The 16,490-nt window shown below is 38.9% G+C and overlaps 2 protein-coding genes across 2 annotated transcripts; one reads left to right on the top strand and one right to left on the bottom strand.

Moving 5' to 3' along the window:
• Window positions 1–1,624: 1,624 nt before the first annotated feature.
• On the top strand, window positions 1,625–10,543 carry ckmt2a (creatine kinase, mitochondrial 2a (sarcomeric)). The gene is made up of 10 exons (XM_085414564.1): window positions 1,625–1,681; window positions 3,188–3,364; window positions 6,175–6,373; window positions 6,873–6,968; window positions 7,063–7,284; window positions 8,078–8,163; window positions 8,415–8,538; window positions 9,531–9,665; window positions 9,935–10,060; window positions 10,177–10,543. Exons 2-10 carry the CDS (start codon window positions 3,222–3,224, stop codon window positions 10,291–10,293), a joined length of 1,248 nt encoding a protein of 415 aa, XP_085270690.1. The 5' UTR covers window positions 1,625–1,681; window positions 3,188–3,221; the 3' UTR covers window positions 10,294–10,543.
• Window positions 10,544–11,686: 1,143 nt separating this feature from the next.
• Window positions 11,687–16,157, bottom strand: ube2l3a (ubiquitin-conjugating enzyme E2L 3a). Its single transcript, XM_085414565.1, has 4 exons — window positions 16,022–16,157; window positions 13,309–13,404; window positions 12,594–12,780; window positions 11,687–12,490 (listed from the first exon to the last, which is right to left on the bottom strand). The coding sequence occupies exons 1-4, from the start codon at window positions 16,046–16,048 to the stop codon at window positions 12,336–12,338; spliced, it is 465 nt and encodes a 154-aa protein (XP_085270691.1). The 5' UTR covers window positions 16,049–16,157; the 3' UTR covers window positions 11,687–12,335.
• Window positions 16,158–16,490: the final 333 nt, after the last annotated feature.

Raw genomic sequence — 16,490 nt, forward strand, 5'->3', positions numbered from 1 at the left:
TTAGTGAAATAGTAAGATCTTTGCACTATTAATTTATTATTAATTCAAAGATTTTCATTAGACTGTAATTTTGATTATAACATGAATATAGTGTGATTTCCCCTGAACTTAAAATTTTGTGCTTGTTTGATGTCTTTGGGATGTGGTAGGGATGGGTTATTGGGTCTGGGGGCGTATTTTTTGCCATTTCAAAGGTCCGGAATCTGCTTTCTTACACTGCTGCATACTTTGAAGTTACAGTTTTGCTAATGTATTTATAAGCTTAAAAATAAAATAAAAAATAAACTGTTCAAACTGTAATTCTGATGCACATTGTTGTTTTATCAAGCAGAAAGAGGACACATAAAATCATCAAAAAGAAAAAAAATGAACACACATTGTTGCCAAAATAAAACTTGCACACAGACTAATGCAAGTTCACTGAGAAGAGATCACTTGGAAGAATTGAGCATGATTTACTGAGATATTGAAAAATAATGGATTTCATAATTAGACTCATGACCCATCATGGCAGACCAGAATCTCAGCAGTCATAGGATTTAGGACGCCCCCACCCCCCACCCCCCCACCCCACCCCACCCCCAAAGTCTAGATGCTGGTGGTTGCTGGTGAAGATGAAGACTGAGGGTCTGTGAGGTTTAGACGGGGAGCAGGTAGGTTGTATGAAGGAGAGCCTGAAAGGGAGAATGACTGAGAGCCCATATTTAAACTATGCGAAACAGGGGTTGGTTTAACGATTGCAAGAAGATGATTGGACTAGATTAATGATGTCAGCACTGAGAGTGACAGTGTGGGAAAATGTCAGTAAAAAACATGGCACAAAAACAGAAAACCAAATAAAAAGTGGGTTGAAAATTGGGTTGCAGATGTGCAGCAACTGTAAGGAAAGCAGCCAAAATTGTGTGCCCTACATAAGCATAAGCAGGGTATGAGTTGAGCCATCGGCCATAATATTACACTCTCTCTCTCTCTCTCTCTCTCTCTCTCTCTCTCTCTCTAAATTCATTTCCCTCTCGCCCTTGCGGGGGTCTTTACCCCTACTTAAAGCTCGGTTCCTCTACCAGATTCCTGGGACCTTGAGGTTCCTGCATCTTTGCTGTTCCAAAGACTGAAGTCTTCTGGACAGAGAGTCTTCTGGGATCTGCTGGATCTTAATCAAATAAAACAAGCTGCACTGAAGTTTACCCATACCCATGCAGCTTATTAGCTGACAGTGCATTGGGAGGACAGTACTTGTGTACAAAACTCTAAGGTTTATACTGGGAGATCTAGTTTCTCTTGGTATTGGCTACAGTGAGTCTAGTTTAACTACCTATCCACATAGGATTTTCTCACTAAATTTTATCCATGGGATTTTTGTAATGTGCAAATATTGAATCCTCTAACTCAGGGCATGGCTGCTGCTGTACATAGCTCTCATGGTCACAGAAGTGGAACAAGAGATCATTTTCAAATATCAAGGTCAAACTGGACAGTGATATTGGAGCCTTGGTGGTCATGGTTAATCATGGCTCAGCAGAAAGCATACTATACGTCCATTGGCTTATAATTATTTCTTTCTGAACTTTTGATTGGCTCCGACCTTCTAATCCCACATGACGGGGTGGAGCCTTGTGTAAGAGGAGAGTGAAAAGCTGTTTAACAAGAGACCCTGAGCAAGAAGGCAGCAGCTTTTCTACAGGTACTGTATCTCCTTTCTCTTATTTCTCCTACAGAAAGCCTTCATTTGCTTCCAATACTTGGGAAAATTATTGAGCTGGTTGTAGAGCTAGTATTAAAGATCCAGGCTGTATACAAAAAAATTGCATGCTTTTGACATTCAAAATTAATGTGAAGTTTAAAAGCTATGGACAAGGAAAGCAGGTGGAAGGTGAAGCAGGATTTGATGATGATTTCAAGGTGATATGTAAGCAAACAACAGGAAGAAACGTAGAAAATCAAACAGAGAGTAGGTGCTTTTTTTTTTTTACATGAAAAGTTTCCAGTTAAAAGGTCACAGCAACCAGGGGAGGGGACAGTGATCTTAGAGCATCTGTAAGATCTCATAATTTTCAGTGTTGGTTAGTAGAGGTGGTTTCTCACAGGCTGATCTCTAGAAAGAACTCTTGCACTCTCTTTCCACCTGTTTTTCATCCTGATACATCAGCTCTCCTGTACACTTCACCTTCCAACTGCCTTGTTTCCATCTGTCTGTCCCACTGCCTTATGAGGTTCTGGTCTTATGACCAGTTCTGAATGTCACCGTCTGAGCCAGGCATGGCTTGGATCTTGACACTGAATCCTGGCAGTGCAACCGCCTTCCACCAATCTATAAATACTACGCCCATTGACCCACAGAGTGAACTGCCTTTAACCTACACAGAGAAAGGAAAAGCCTTAGAGTGGGACAAACGGAGCTCATAAAAATCATGTGACTAACTGAGTGACTTTTAATTTCAGGTCTGACTCTGATTAATAGGACTAACAACGACCTCACAGCTCCCCTCTATATAAAGACACACTCTCATGGACACAATCCACAGAGGATAAGCTAAAATTTGACCTTCCAGGCCAGGTCCATGAAACTAAATGAATTGCTTTTGTGGGACATTTCGACAAAATTAACAAGAATGATTATTAAAGCCATTTCTTTTTGAATAAATGTCGCATTTTTTGTTAGCTTACGGCTGACTTCTCACTGTTCAATAGCAAAGCATTAGTGTCATATGAAACCTGCCATTCTGTGTCATATGAAACCTGCCATTCAGACTGCGATAATAACACTAAGAGTGTTTGCCAGAGCCTCCCATGGTCTAAGCTTGATATAATATTGAATAAAACTTTTCATGGGTGAAAGGTCATTAGATAAGAGCAAGTTAGGCCTAGATTGTTCTGGGTATCCTACCTTAATCTTTAGAACTCTCACTACAATCACATCCCAATCCTCAGCCCTAACCCTGACCTGATCCTTTTTTGGATTTTTTTCGCAGTTTTATTCTACACCCCAAAACTATAACATCATGACAATGTGATTGGTCACTTGCAATGCTGAATTTACAGCAACATTTATTATGATGATCCAGGGACACCACAACATGAGGATACTAGATACACATCAGGTGTCCATTTCCACTTTGCCTATACGTGTATATGTTAGCACCATTCACAAGTCATCAACAAAACCTTGCTTTTGTGTTTTTATATGTAGTCCTTTTGCTACTGAAAACCCAGCTAGCAGAAAAATGGCAAGCTCTTTCACACGCCTGATCTCCAAGCGCAATACAGCTGTGCTGTTGGCCGGCTTGGGAGCAGGAACAGCTGGATTCTTGTTGAGTGAAAACAGTTCTCTGGCTGCTGAGGCAAAGAAGAAGCTTTACCCTCCCAGGTAAGACAGGTCAACATTAGCACCACTAATGCCACCAAGGGGTGACCAGTTGTAAAAAGAACTTGGTTGGCTAGAAATCTGTTAGAACATTACCATTTGGCTTCCTTGTTCTATGACCTTAATAGTTTTTTATTTTTTGAAGAATTTATGATCTCAGTGCAACTAAAGCTTTACTTTGTAAAATATGACAACAATTTAAAAAAGGAGGATAAAACCAGGGGTGCTCTAAGATTCAGCCTACATTACCTTGTTATTGACAGGTTGTTACAGTATATTTACACATCGCTCAGTCACATCTGCCCCTCACTGGCTATGTACGGCAGGGGTGTCCAACTTCAGGTCTCAAGGGTCCTGCCAGTTTGAGATATCACCCTAGGTCAGCACACCTGAATCAAATGATTAGTTCATTACCAGGCCTCTGGTGAACCTTAAGACAGGCCATTTATATAGCCCTATAAATCAGCTATGTTGGACCAAGGACACATCTAAAACCTCCAGGACACCGGCCCTTGAGGCCTGGAGTTGGACACCCCTGATGTGTGGTTTCAAAATACCAAGTGGCAAATGATACAATTCAACTAGTTAATCTATGGGCATGTCTGAAAGACATGAAGTTCCTGAATGACATTCTAAATTTAGAGAAAACTAAGGTTATTTTACTCTACCCTAAAAATATTAAAACATGGCCTCTCACCAGAATCTTATGCTAGGTGGCATTACCTTAGCCCCCAGTAACAGTGTGAGGAATCTTGGAGTCATTTTTGACCAGGATATGTTCTTCCATTGATAACATTTGCAGGGATATCTTCATCCATTTGCGCAATACCACTAAATTGAAAATTAAGTTTAAAACTTTTCTTTTTGATAAAGCTTATAATTACTGCTGACTTAGTGACCCTGAACCTCAATCCTTAGTTCTGCTGCGTCATCTTTTCACTCTCTGGTGATGCTATACACCACTATTATATTTAACCATTAATAGTTAATGGCTCTCTCTTTCATAGCGCGCCTTTTGTCCTGTCTCTCCCTGCTCACTTCTATTTCCCTTTCCCCCAACTTCCCCTTGAGCCTGCTGGAGGCTTCTTCCTGTTAAAATGAAGTTTTTCCTTTATACTGTCATCTAGTGTTTACTCATGGGGTTGACTTTCTAATATTGTTGTGCCTTTACACTAAAATATTGTAGGGTGTTTACTGTTCAATATAAAGTGCCTTCAAGCATGAGTTGGTACTACACAAATAAAACTGAATTGAATAGAATGATGTCACAGTGGCTTTGTACATCTTTCATATACACTCTATGCTTAAGCAAGAAGAAAGACAGTCAAAAGTGAGGTGAAAGAGTAGGTTACATCATAGGGACTGATGACAATAAGAGATGTGAGGATTGAAGCAAAAAGTTCTTTCTGCAGTAGATGACCTTGACCAGTCAGTGAGTAGGTATTAGACTGCAATTATCTCCCTTAAAAACAGACAGACCAACTACGTGCCTCACATCACTTGCACATTTCATAAGAGTGACTCACTACAAAATGTTTCCATAACAGAAATAAGCAGAAGGTGACATCACTAGACTGTTTATGAACTGATTCATGTGTTCAAAGTAAAAGTACCCTGTATACTGTTTTGTATTTTCTATATAACAAGTTATTGTTTCACAGCAATTTTCCAACTTCTGGGATAAATAAGGGCTTTCTGATCTCATCTTATGCACTGAGCCTGCAGCATTAATAAACATGTGTGGATTGTGTCAACACAGTCCAACTAAACATCTGAGAGTTTCAAAGAGTACACAATGTCATGTCAGATATGCTGGCGATGTCTTGCAAGATCAGTGACGCTCTCACATTTCATCTGGGTTACCTTTGGCTCACTCTCACTTACTTTTTCACACTGTATTTTATGCTCTCCCCTTTTACTGCCTTTACCCACTCATCCTATGCATACATAGAGTACACTTGCTTCTCTGGTGGCTGAAGATAGATTTTTCTGATAGTGTGCTCATATTTAGGCTCCAGGATAAATTTGGAATGATTTGAAGCCTACTTAGTGCCACTGCATGCTGGATCAGAATCTAAAAGCACCTTAAGTTCCTAATAGTTTTACACAATATAAAGATTCAGAATTTAGCCACTGACTCCATATACTCTTTGTCCAATATTAGATTCCTGATATTGATGAACTCTCTGATTCCAGAGTTATAGTACTCTTACCCCCTAAATGGCAGCTAAGTTTAGCAGCTAGTTGAGGACAAATGGGAGCCACCAGTAGCTATTATCAACCTCTGGCTCTCTTTCATTGCATGTCTTTTGTTCTGTCAAATGGCTGCCCCTCCCTGAACCTGGTTCTTCTGGGGGTTTCTTCCTGTTAAAAGGGAGTTTCTCCTTTCTACTGTTGCCAAGTGCTTGCTTAGATAGGGTCATTTTATTGTTAGGGTTTTTCTCCATTATTGTATGGTCTTTACCTTATAATATACAGTGTCTTGGGGTGACTGTTGTTGTGATTTGGCGCTATACAAATAAATAAATAAAAACCCCTAAGTTAGCAAAATAAAAGAACAAAAATTACCTAAAAATCTTTCCCCCAACCCCAAACCAACAATGTACACATCAAATTGTCTATTTGCTTACAAATGAGATATCTCCAGGTTAACCAACTGGTATTCTGTACCACAGCTATATGCTAGATCAGCACTGAATACGTTGAAGGGAAAATTATGTTGTCAACATTAGCTGGAGTAAGAAGGAATATTATTCCAGGGGTGTCGTAACTCTCAAAACTTTTACATTTCTTCAATCCGTCTCCTCTTGAAGCTCTGATTACCCTGACCTGAGGAAGCACAACAACTGCATGGCCTCTGCTCTTACTCCAGCTATTTATGCCAAATTGAGGGACAAAGTCACCCCCAACAACTGGACCCTTGACCAGTGCATCCAAACGGGAGTCGACAACCCTGGACACCCTTTCATCAAGACAGTGGGTTGCGTGGCTGGTGACGAGGAGAGCTACGAGGTAAAACAAAGTGGGTTTTGTTTAAATTATCCACTGAATAACCTGTGCTTATCTTAATAATAATCAGTATATTGATTAATTGTAAATCTGGTAATACGTGAGAACTCAAAAACTGAGGCAGTAAGGTTAAAAAAAAGCATGCCTCATATCACTTGCACATTTCATAAGAATTACTCACTACAAAATGTTTCGACAACAGAAGATAGCAGAAGACTTTTTATGAACTGATTCATATGTTCATAGCTAAAGTATCATGCATACTGTCAGAAATGATGTGTCATTATACAGAGTGTAGTACCTGAATGAAAGTATGGTTGGAACAGTCTTTTTTCCCCATTAAGCCAGTAACTGTTGATTCTTTGTCATAGAGCTGATGATTATCCTTATTATAAAGGTGCAATTCCACACCGTCTATATCATAAGACATCAACTGTCAAAGTAAACTTCTGACTTCCTGAAACAAACCTACACTGCAGACTTTGTTTGCTGGTGCTTCTAGGTGTTTGCTGAGCTCTTTGACCCTGTCATCAAAGACAGACATAATGGCTATGACCCCAGAGTCATGAAACATCCTACTGACCTGGATGCCTCCAAGGTTAGACCATAGCTTCTTGCCACTATAATTTCAGTGCATCCATATTCGATTTCTACACGTATGAAACACTTGTCTTTGCCTTTGTCCTTTCCAGATAACCCATGGCATGTTTGATGAGAATTATGTTCTGTCATCCCGGGTGCGTACTGGCCGTAGTATCCGTGGGCTTAGCCTCCCCCCAGCCTGTTCGAGGGCTGAGCGCCGTGAGGTGGAGCGGGTAGTAGTGACAGCCCTAGCTGGCCTTAAAGGAGACCTGGCTGGACACTACTACAGCCTAGGAGACATGACGGAAAAGGAGCAGCAGCAACTTATTGATGTCAGTTAATCATTTCAGAGAAATGTATACGCTTTCCTTTATATTTAAACTTATGATTTAATGTTATTTGTAATTATTATTTTGTGTGAATGGTAAATTTAAAAATGGTAAATATAGAGATTTATGGGGTGGATGTTTCTTTGGCACCCAGCACTTTGTTGGGTATCCGTTTAGCTTACTGGTTAAACAGGCACCATATGCCTTACAGCTGAAATTCAGTGGCTTGATTTCAGTCTAACCTGCAGCCCCTTGCTGTATGTCTTCTCCTTCTCCTTCTCGCCCTCTTTCCTGTCTACTCTTCACTGCTGAACTGCCAGATAAGGACAAAAATAAATCTTAACAAAATATGTTGCTTAAATAGAGTTTAAAACTTTCCAAACTGAAATAAGGCTTTCAACAGAAGGTGAAGAAACAGCAGCTGTGGCTTTATGTTCAGGTCATCTGCAGGGATATCAACTGACAGTGAAATGGGATAAGCTGTACTCTTGCATAATACCACTTTGAACCACAAGATGGTGCAGCAACCCCGTGTAGCTTCTGTAAAGGCTGTTCATCTATATTTATATATATATATTTATTTATTTTTTGAGAATATATTTTTTAAATCCATTTTTTAAAGACTAATCTCATTGCAGCCTCAACAATACCTATTAAAAAAGACCAATGCCCTTTTATATATGACTCTTTGAAATCTTTTCATCACCAAATTGTAAAGAAGTCTTTCTTCCCTTTAAAATCTAAAAATCTACATCTCTTTCCTTCTTGATCCTCCCTTAACCATTCCCACCTGTAGGATCACTTCTTATTTGACAAGCCTGTCTCTCCACTGTTGACATGTGCCTTTATGGCCAGAGACTGGCCAGATGCCAGGGGGATCTGGTATGGTCTATTCAGTTCTTGTGCATGTCCGCTGCTGTGTGACCATGTATGAGTTATTATTGTGCCTGTTCCTGGAAACTGAGCCACTAAAACAGCAGGAAGTTTGATGCTGTGTTTTCCATTTGGTGTGCATAGCTTTTTATAAACGCATGTTTTTGCACAGACGACAAGTGTGAATATCAAAGTGCCTTGTGTCATGAGTCATCAGCAGTAATGAAAGACGAGTAGTTTTCTTGTTTTCTTTTCCTCAGGCACAACAATGATAAGACCTTCCTGATCTGGGTCAATGAGGAGGACCACACCAGAGTTATCTCCATGGAGAAGGGCGGCAACATGAAGAGAGTGTTTGAGAGATTTTGCAACGGACTCAAACAGGTACAGTGGAGTGTGATGTCAAACAGAGTAAAGGGATATCATTTTGATAATTAGACAGTCTTTTTTGTGGCTGCTAATGTTGCTGAGTTGTATCAGGCTGAAATATCTCAATTATTACTCAGTTTATAAACATTCGTGTTTATACACGAATTGTGTCAAATTTCATATTTGACACATCTTCATTTCAGTCATCAAAAAGGATTATTCTTTGTGACACATTAAATCCACTGTGAGGTGCAAACTCAGCTGTTGTAACTCTGTTTGGCCACTGGTTTAAAAAATAAATGCATCACACTCCCAAACTGTATATAAAAGATGGGCAAAGCCACCATTCCATTCCTGACAGGTTTTAATAACGTTTCAGCATTTTAGTCATTGTCATGTTGTTTTTGGGGACCAAAAGAAACCATATTTGGACAAGAGGGTAGAACTTATTAGCTAGTACTACCTAGCTCGATTAGCAGGTTGGATCCATTAACTATTCAAAGACATATACCTGTTAAGTAGCAGACTTATAAAATACTAGAATTTCACTCACCAAAATTATGTGCATTGGCTTGATTATGAGCCAGGCTCCAGTGGCCACTAGAGGAACTGCATTTCATTAATTTAGCTATGTTACTTCACATGTCAGCACTATCCAATTTTGGTCATTTGGGGCATCTGAAAACAAGTGTCATAATTCTGAGTCTTTGATCCAGCACTTTGAGTGTTTTAAAATTCTGTTTATTAATAAATAATTTCTGTTTGATGACTAGTTTACTTACAGTCTACGTTTGAAAAAGGGAACAAATGTTATATATTATCTATCCTGACTCATAATAAAAGAAAACTGCATTTATTTCATTATGTACTTATTTTGTTAACATGAAAACTCCTCAAATTTCAAACTTCTCAGCTCTCAACTAAAGCGCTGCAAAAAGTGATTATCTTGCTCAACTATTATGTATAGATAAAATGTGATTGGGCAACCATGAACATACTGTTTACAGGTGGAGCACCTGATCCAGGAGAGAGGGTGGGAATTCATGTGGAATGAACGTCTGGGATACGTCCTCACATGTCCGTCCAACCTGGGCACCGGCCTCAGGGCGGGTGTCCATGTACGCCTGCCAAAACTAAGCAAGGTAATATAATGACACTATAACACTATAATTTTAAGTTCTGTTCACTTTTATTTAAATATTTTCAATTTACGACAACAGTTGTCTCATGGGACTTCTGTCAGCTAATTTTTAAAGGTTTCTATAATCCAAATTCTTCCTCATGATCTCATCTAGAATTTTTTTTAAATCCCCCAAAAAACCCAACTTCTATTCATGTTATTATTTCTGTTCTTGAAAAAGAAATCTTTTAACTACAGTTTCAACATGTTATAAATGATTCCAACTTACAGGACACACGTTTCAGCAAAATCCTTGACAACCTGCGGCTGCAGAAACGCGGCACAGGGGGAGTCGACACGGCTGCTACTGGTGATACCTTTGACATTTCCAACCTTGACCGTCTGGGCAAATCTGAAGTGAGGAGATTCTTTTGTTGCCCTTTGCACAATTTATTTTTTCATGCTAATAAGCTCACATGCATCAGTTCTATATAACGCCCTGTCTGAGCTATTCTGTTGCTGTGTGCTTCTAGGTGGAGTTGGTCCAGTTGTTGGTTGACGGCGTCAACTACCTGATTGAGTGTGAGAAACGGCTGGAAAAAGGCCAGGATATCAAAATCCCATCTCCCATTGTTCAGTTTAGGAAATGAAAACTGAACTCCTCAGTTTCCTCGGTGACCTGATCAGTCCTCCCTCTCAAACTGAGCCTGCTAGAGCACCTGAGAGGGACTCCCATCAGCGAGGAGAAAGCATTCTCTTTAAGTTTCCAAGACAGAGTGCATTTCTTTAAGATAAATCATCTTAGACGTGTTCTTTAGAGGAAAACTCTACCTCAAGAAAATTGTAACCCCAAGTTCAATGAATAAACACTATACAACATTTTATTGCTTTCATTTTGTTTTTTGCTGTTGTTGTTTTTCACTTTGGCTGAGCAATAAAGTGTAGAAAGTGGTTCAGAATTCTTTCACTGAAGCACGGTCTGTTGTTTGTATGAAGATAATGTCAGTTTTGTAGTTATTAGATGTCAGTTTATTTTCCTATCATCATCAGCCACTTTATTAGGTAAACCATGCTGGTGCTGGGTTGGAAACCCTTTTGTCTTCAGAACTGTCTTAATTATTAGTGGCTGAGATTCAAAAAGGTGCTAGAAACATTCCTGAGATTTTGGTTCATACTGTCATGATAGCGTCAACCAGTTGCTGCAGATTTTCCAGTTGCACGTGATGGTTATAAAGGAATGGACATGGTCAGCAATAATACTCAGGTAGGCTAATAGTGCTCTGTTGGTACTTACGGGTCCAAAATGTACCAAGAAAATACCCTGCGCACCATTTCACCACCACGATCATCCTGAAACATTGACACAGTATGGATCCATGCTTTTATGTTCATGCCGATTCTGACCCTACCATCTGAACACCACAGTAGAAATAAAGATTTTTCCTGTCCTCTGCTGGCCAATTTTGGTGAGCTTGTGCACATTGTAGCCTCAGTGTCCTCTTCTTAGCTGACAGGAGCGCCATCTGGTATGGTCTTCTAATTCTGTAGCCTATCAGCTTCAACGCTTAACATTCAAAGTTGGTGTCGCTGTAACAAGTAGTTATTTGAGCTACTGCCACCTTTCTAGTGGCTCAAAGTAGTCTGGTCCCTTTCCTCTGACCTCTAAAAATCTATAAGTTAACTGAATACGCTCTCCTTTCCTAACCATTATCTAAACCGTAGAGATGGTTGCGCAGGAAAATCCCAGTAGATGTGCAGTTTTTGAAATCCTTAGATGAGCCCATCTATAGCATCAACAACCATGACATTATCAAAGTAATGTCAATCGCCTTTCTTTACCTCTCCAAAGCTGGACCCAGCTGTAAATCTGGTAAGGATTATGCCTAAAAATCCCACTACAGGAATAGGAAAGATCCTGCATATGCCTCTGTATTTCCTACTGGCTTCTCACATTTGTAAGCATCAGTAATTTTGTATCTTGTTTTTACATCAGTAATAATGGATCTGTTCACTGACAACATGCACTTTACAAAGGGGCCAACAGAGGTGGAAGAAGTTTAATAATATTTCTAAAGATACAAAAATGATTCAATGACTTGAATGTTGTTGCATTTTCAGAAGTTTCTTTGCTCCTGTGTGAATTTTGCATGAGCAACAAATTTAAATTCTGCCACTGCCACGGGTGATTTTACAGATCACGGTGTATCCTAGGGGGAAAACGACTGAAAGGAGTAGACGACAAATATAACCCACAGCATAAATGCCGTCAAGATTTGAAACAATGCTTAAAAATCTGTAAACAGGTGTGCATAAGCTAATGATTAATCTAAGAACACATTCAGCATTAAAGTAAGCAGAACAGCACTTTTCAGAGATTTCACTTTCGACGATGCCACCTCAGAAAATTTTATTTTTTCTAAAAAGGAAAGAAAAAAAAAATCAGTAGAAAGAAGTCAAAAACAACCAAAAGGTGACACTTTGAGGCCAGAGCCTGCCTGTGCACCAAAAAGTCCTGCTTTTCTTTTTGGCAAAGTGAAAGAGCAACACAAGCCTCTATTAAAGAGTGGTTGGACAGTGCTAAACAATGCAGGTTTGGAGAACAGGCCATCTCTGTGAAATAAGGGGATAAGAACAGAGAGTCAGGCTGGGTTCTTTGAACAGGAAACAAAAAGGAAGTCTAAGAGGCGGATCGTCAGTCCACAGGTCGCTTTTCACTGTGTTTCTTTGTGAACTCCTCTGCGTTCTTCATGAATTTCGCACGGTCTTTAGTGTACTCCTCTGCCAGGTCAGCCCTCAGTGGATGCTCTGGCTGAGGCATGTTCACCATCGCAACCAGACACTGAATCACTGGCAGACAGAGGGAATGAGAAAAGAACATTTGTGAGCATATTTGGTACTTTTTGGAACAGATATAAGAAAACAATAATAAGATGTGGATGTCCATTTTCACCTTGGCAGGTTTTCGTGGCTGGCTTCCAGTTCTCCACACTGATGATGGGCAGGCAGACCTGGCCCTTTTCATCAATGTTGGGGTGGTAGATTTTTGTCTTGAAGGTTATCTTAGGTGGCTTGAAAGGATACTCTGCAGGGAAGATGATCTCAATCCGAAATGCTCCTTTGTCATATGGAGGACAGTCCTTGAAGAAAATAAGTATGTGTTAATTTCAGGAAAATCGGAATAATATTTAGTCAACAATAATTACATAATTTAATTAATAATGCTCTTTGACTTTAAGATGACTTGGTGGGGGTCATTTTTATGTGCGCTTTGATACTTTTAATAGTGAAAATTAAAAATGTTGCTAAAATGATTTCAGTGTTCTTCTCTAATAATGTTCTTCTTTTTTATACTTCTGAACATATCAAGGATGCCCCTCTCTACAGCATTAAACAGAACCAAAACTTGTGTCTGACACTTACCAAAACAGAAACCTTAAAAAAATAAAATAAGTGAACAAAAAACAAGTAAGCTGATAATGTACTGTTCACAACAGATATATATATATATATATATATATATATATATACACAATATTTTTCATACAAGTCAACCCAAATTTCTACCAAAATGTTCTTCTCGAACTTCACAATGTGTGATCTGAAATTTGAGCCATTAGAGAAACAAAAGTGGGAAAAATGTATAGTTACATAGGGTCAATACTTACAGGAACAATAAGCCCTTGCCAGTTCAAAATATTAGATTCATCCACTTGAATGATTCGGAAATTCTTTATTCCAGAATCGCGAATGTCTTGAATCTCCTGAAACGAAACATAATTGATTGAAATTTGGTGCAAAATTATGCAGTGACAGAACAGGAAGAACAAACAGACAAATGCGTGAATGTATAACGTAGAGTAATCAGCCACAACATCTCCAAACTGGTAGCCAGAACCTACTAAAAGTGATCCAAGGAAGGAGAAATGGTGACTCGGCAGGTTCAGAAAGGGCAGTACTGGACCATGCCGTTTTAGCCCACAGAAAAACAGTCTTCAGCTGGCTAGGATAAAAATGTGTCAGCACACAAATTGCTGTGCATGACGCTGCACAAATGCAGACTGTCAGAACCTACAATGACCACATGAACAACACAGTGCTGACTTGGTCCCCAAATTTCCAAGATCTCAACCGAGACAAGCATTGTTGGGATGGGCACACACGGACACACACACACTGACTTAAGGTGTGTTCTTTTGGTGACATTAGGGTGAGCGCCACATTATGAGGTTGTGGTTTTAAACTTGTGGCTGATTGATGTCGATAAAACGTGAGGAAAAGTCAAGAAACCAGCTAAGAAATACAATCTGCTGGGTGTAGGTGATTCAGAGGAACTGTGTAATATGGCCCTGATGGACCGAGTCCCGTCAGACAGTAAACAGTTACATCACTTCCTCCACAATGACTCATACCCGCTCATTCCTCGGTTCAGATTACTATTCACACAATGCATTTTTCCTTCCAGGCTGTTCACATAAATACTGCAAAAACAATTATGGTGTTTTAAATTTTATTAACATCGGACAATGATGGCCTGTGTGAGACCTTCACCTCCACTAATACAGTTCTGCATACTTACAGGGCAGCAGTCATAGATTCATACTAATTAACAATAAATAAATAAATTAATGAATAAATAAATAAATTTAATTAAATAATGGGTTGCCAAAGTGTGACCTTTGCAATGACATGTGTGTATGGCAAACAGACAGAGGTGGAGAACTCAGTTTTTTTGCTATGAAGGCCTGTGATGTATGAAACACTCAAGGATTCATATAGACTAAGCTTTTTAACATAACCCTCAACAAATTAAAGAAAAAAAATTAAAAAACAAAAACCTGAAACAGCTTCAAACTTAAATGGGTATTGCATCTTTAAAATGTGCGTGTGCAGCAACATTGGCTGAGGACTAATGGTTCCATGATGGTTACTTTTAGTTATTTAAAAAAACAACAACAAAAAAACAAAAAGTGTTTAATTTGTGACTTGTTAACCTTGTTTGCGGTTGACTGATTTCAGGTATAAAGCAAAGCAGTTGCAGAGAATATCAAGGAGCAGCCTTGTGATAACAGTCACCTTCAACCACCACAACCAGCTGTTAGCTGAACACTAGCACTAGCATTAGTTTTAAAAAAAAAATAGCGTTACAAAACAAATCCATCTGGTTACTCAGATCAAATATTTTTCATTCATATGGTCAAAAAATCTGCCAGTATAAATTTCAGAAGAACATATAGGTGAGATAGACAAACAGGAGGAAGAAACTAGTAAATGTTATCAAACCACTGAGGTCCTACAGTTGCAAGTGATTGGCAGAAAGAAAGTGACAGTCATAATATTTTATACCGATCAATTCAAGCTGTACATGCCCTACAGTCCCAGTCATTTCAGATAATTCTCTTGCAACAGTTTTAACTGAAAGCAAATAGTAGTTATTTTCTAATTCCCAGTGGAATTTGGAATTTACGTGAACTGTAAAACTGAACTGTCAGGAGATTTCAAGAAGTCGTGACAGCACACTTCACCATTTTCTTTTTGGTATGAGGAAATTACTAACATACAGCAAATCAAAACTAAAACGAGTCAGAACAAAAGAAAGTATGAACGCCTGGCCAGCCACTACACTGTTTACAACATTAGCATACAATTCATTTTTTTCTCTCTTTAAAAATAAAAATCAATGTCTACAATAGCCACATTTTTCTACTTACTCTTTTAACTTACAGGAACAATTCTTTCCAATTGTTACACTTAATTCTTCATAATTTATTGACTACTCTATTTTGTTGCTGAAAAAAGCTGAATAAAGGCATTACTCCTTCTGTTTGTTTTATATTGCGTTTGTTTACATGCAAGTACATGACCAAGTCAAAATAACTTTGTATACTGTTTTGCAAATAACTAACTCTTAATCCCCTAAACAAGAGAATAATGTCATTCATATATATATTTTTTATTATTATTAAACGTTTATTAAACGTATACGGCTCAGATGAGGTCTGACGTCACGTCCCAACCCCAAAGTCTCCATGTTTTCGCCTCCGCGGCTGCCTTCAGACGGCGAAAGCGGTTAAAACGAGCTGCTACAGTTTCCACCATGCTTGCCTATTAAACACCAGCTTGCTTTCCGACTTAAAGCCGTAGATGACAGTTTTATCTTAAAGCTTAATCACGCTCTGCTGGCATTTCAAATTAACAACTAAACCCCGAGTCACCGTCTATCGGCCGTCATTATCCTTTCGTTTTGTCAGACACTTGAGCGACAAACACCCGGACATTTTCTCTTTGCTCACGAATCTGTAGCTACACTCATAAAGTCGAAACCATTGTTTAAACCATGTCAAAGTTGCAGAAATCCAACAACTAAGATCTTTTTCTTACCCTAGTTAGTCTCCGAGCCGAAGTCATTGTGGTACCGATTCTGTCTTCTCCTTCTTCTTCCTTTTTCTTTCCGCTCTACCTCGACTTCTTTTCAGTTTGTTTTAAAACGGATGACGGGCGGGATTCTCTTGCGTTACCGCCCTCTTTGGGCCCGGAGGGTTACAGATTTTAACCAAATTTTTACCGCTTTGCTTTGGATATGTGTTCCTGTTTCCTTTTAGGTATCACCATTTCTTTAAGACATCCTTTTAGAATAAAACTATTATATTTATCCATCTATTGTGGTAAGCTAGTCCAGTATTTAGTTCTGTTTATCTAATACATTCATTTAACCATGGCTCATTTAAAGGAGATGTGGAAAATCGATGCAAAACCGTTATAAAAAAACAAGCACACATGAATTATTTTGAAATTAGAAGACAATTAAAGAAAAAAAAAAGATAATTTCCCCACATTTCAAAGTGATGAA

The sequence above is a fragment of the Rhamphochromis longiceps genome, linkage group LG7, assembly GCF_057381845.1.
Source record: "Rhamphochromis longiceps isolate RC_006_pf linkage group LG7, R_longiceps_female_GT1.1, whole genome shotgun sequence".
NCBI classification, from domain to species: domain Eukaryota; kingdom Metazoa; phylum Chordata; class Actinopteri; order Cichliformes; family Cichlidae; genus Rhamphochromis; species Rhamphochromis longiceps.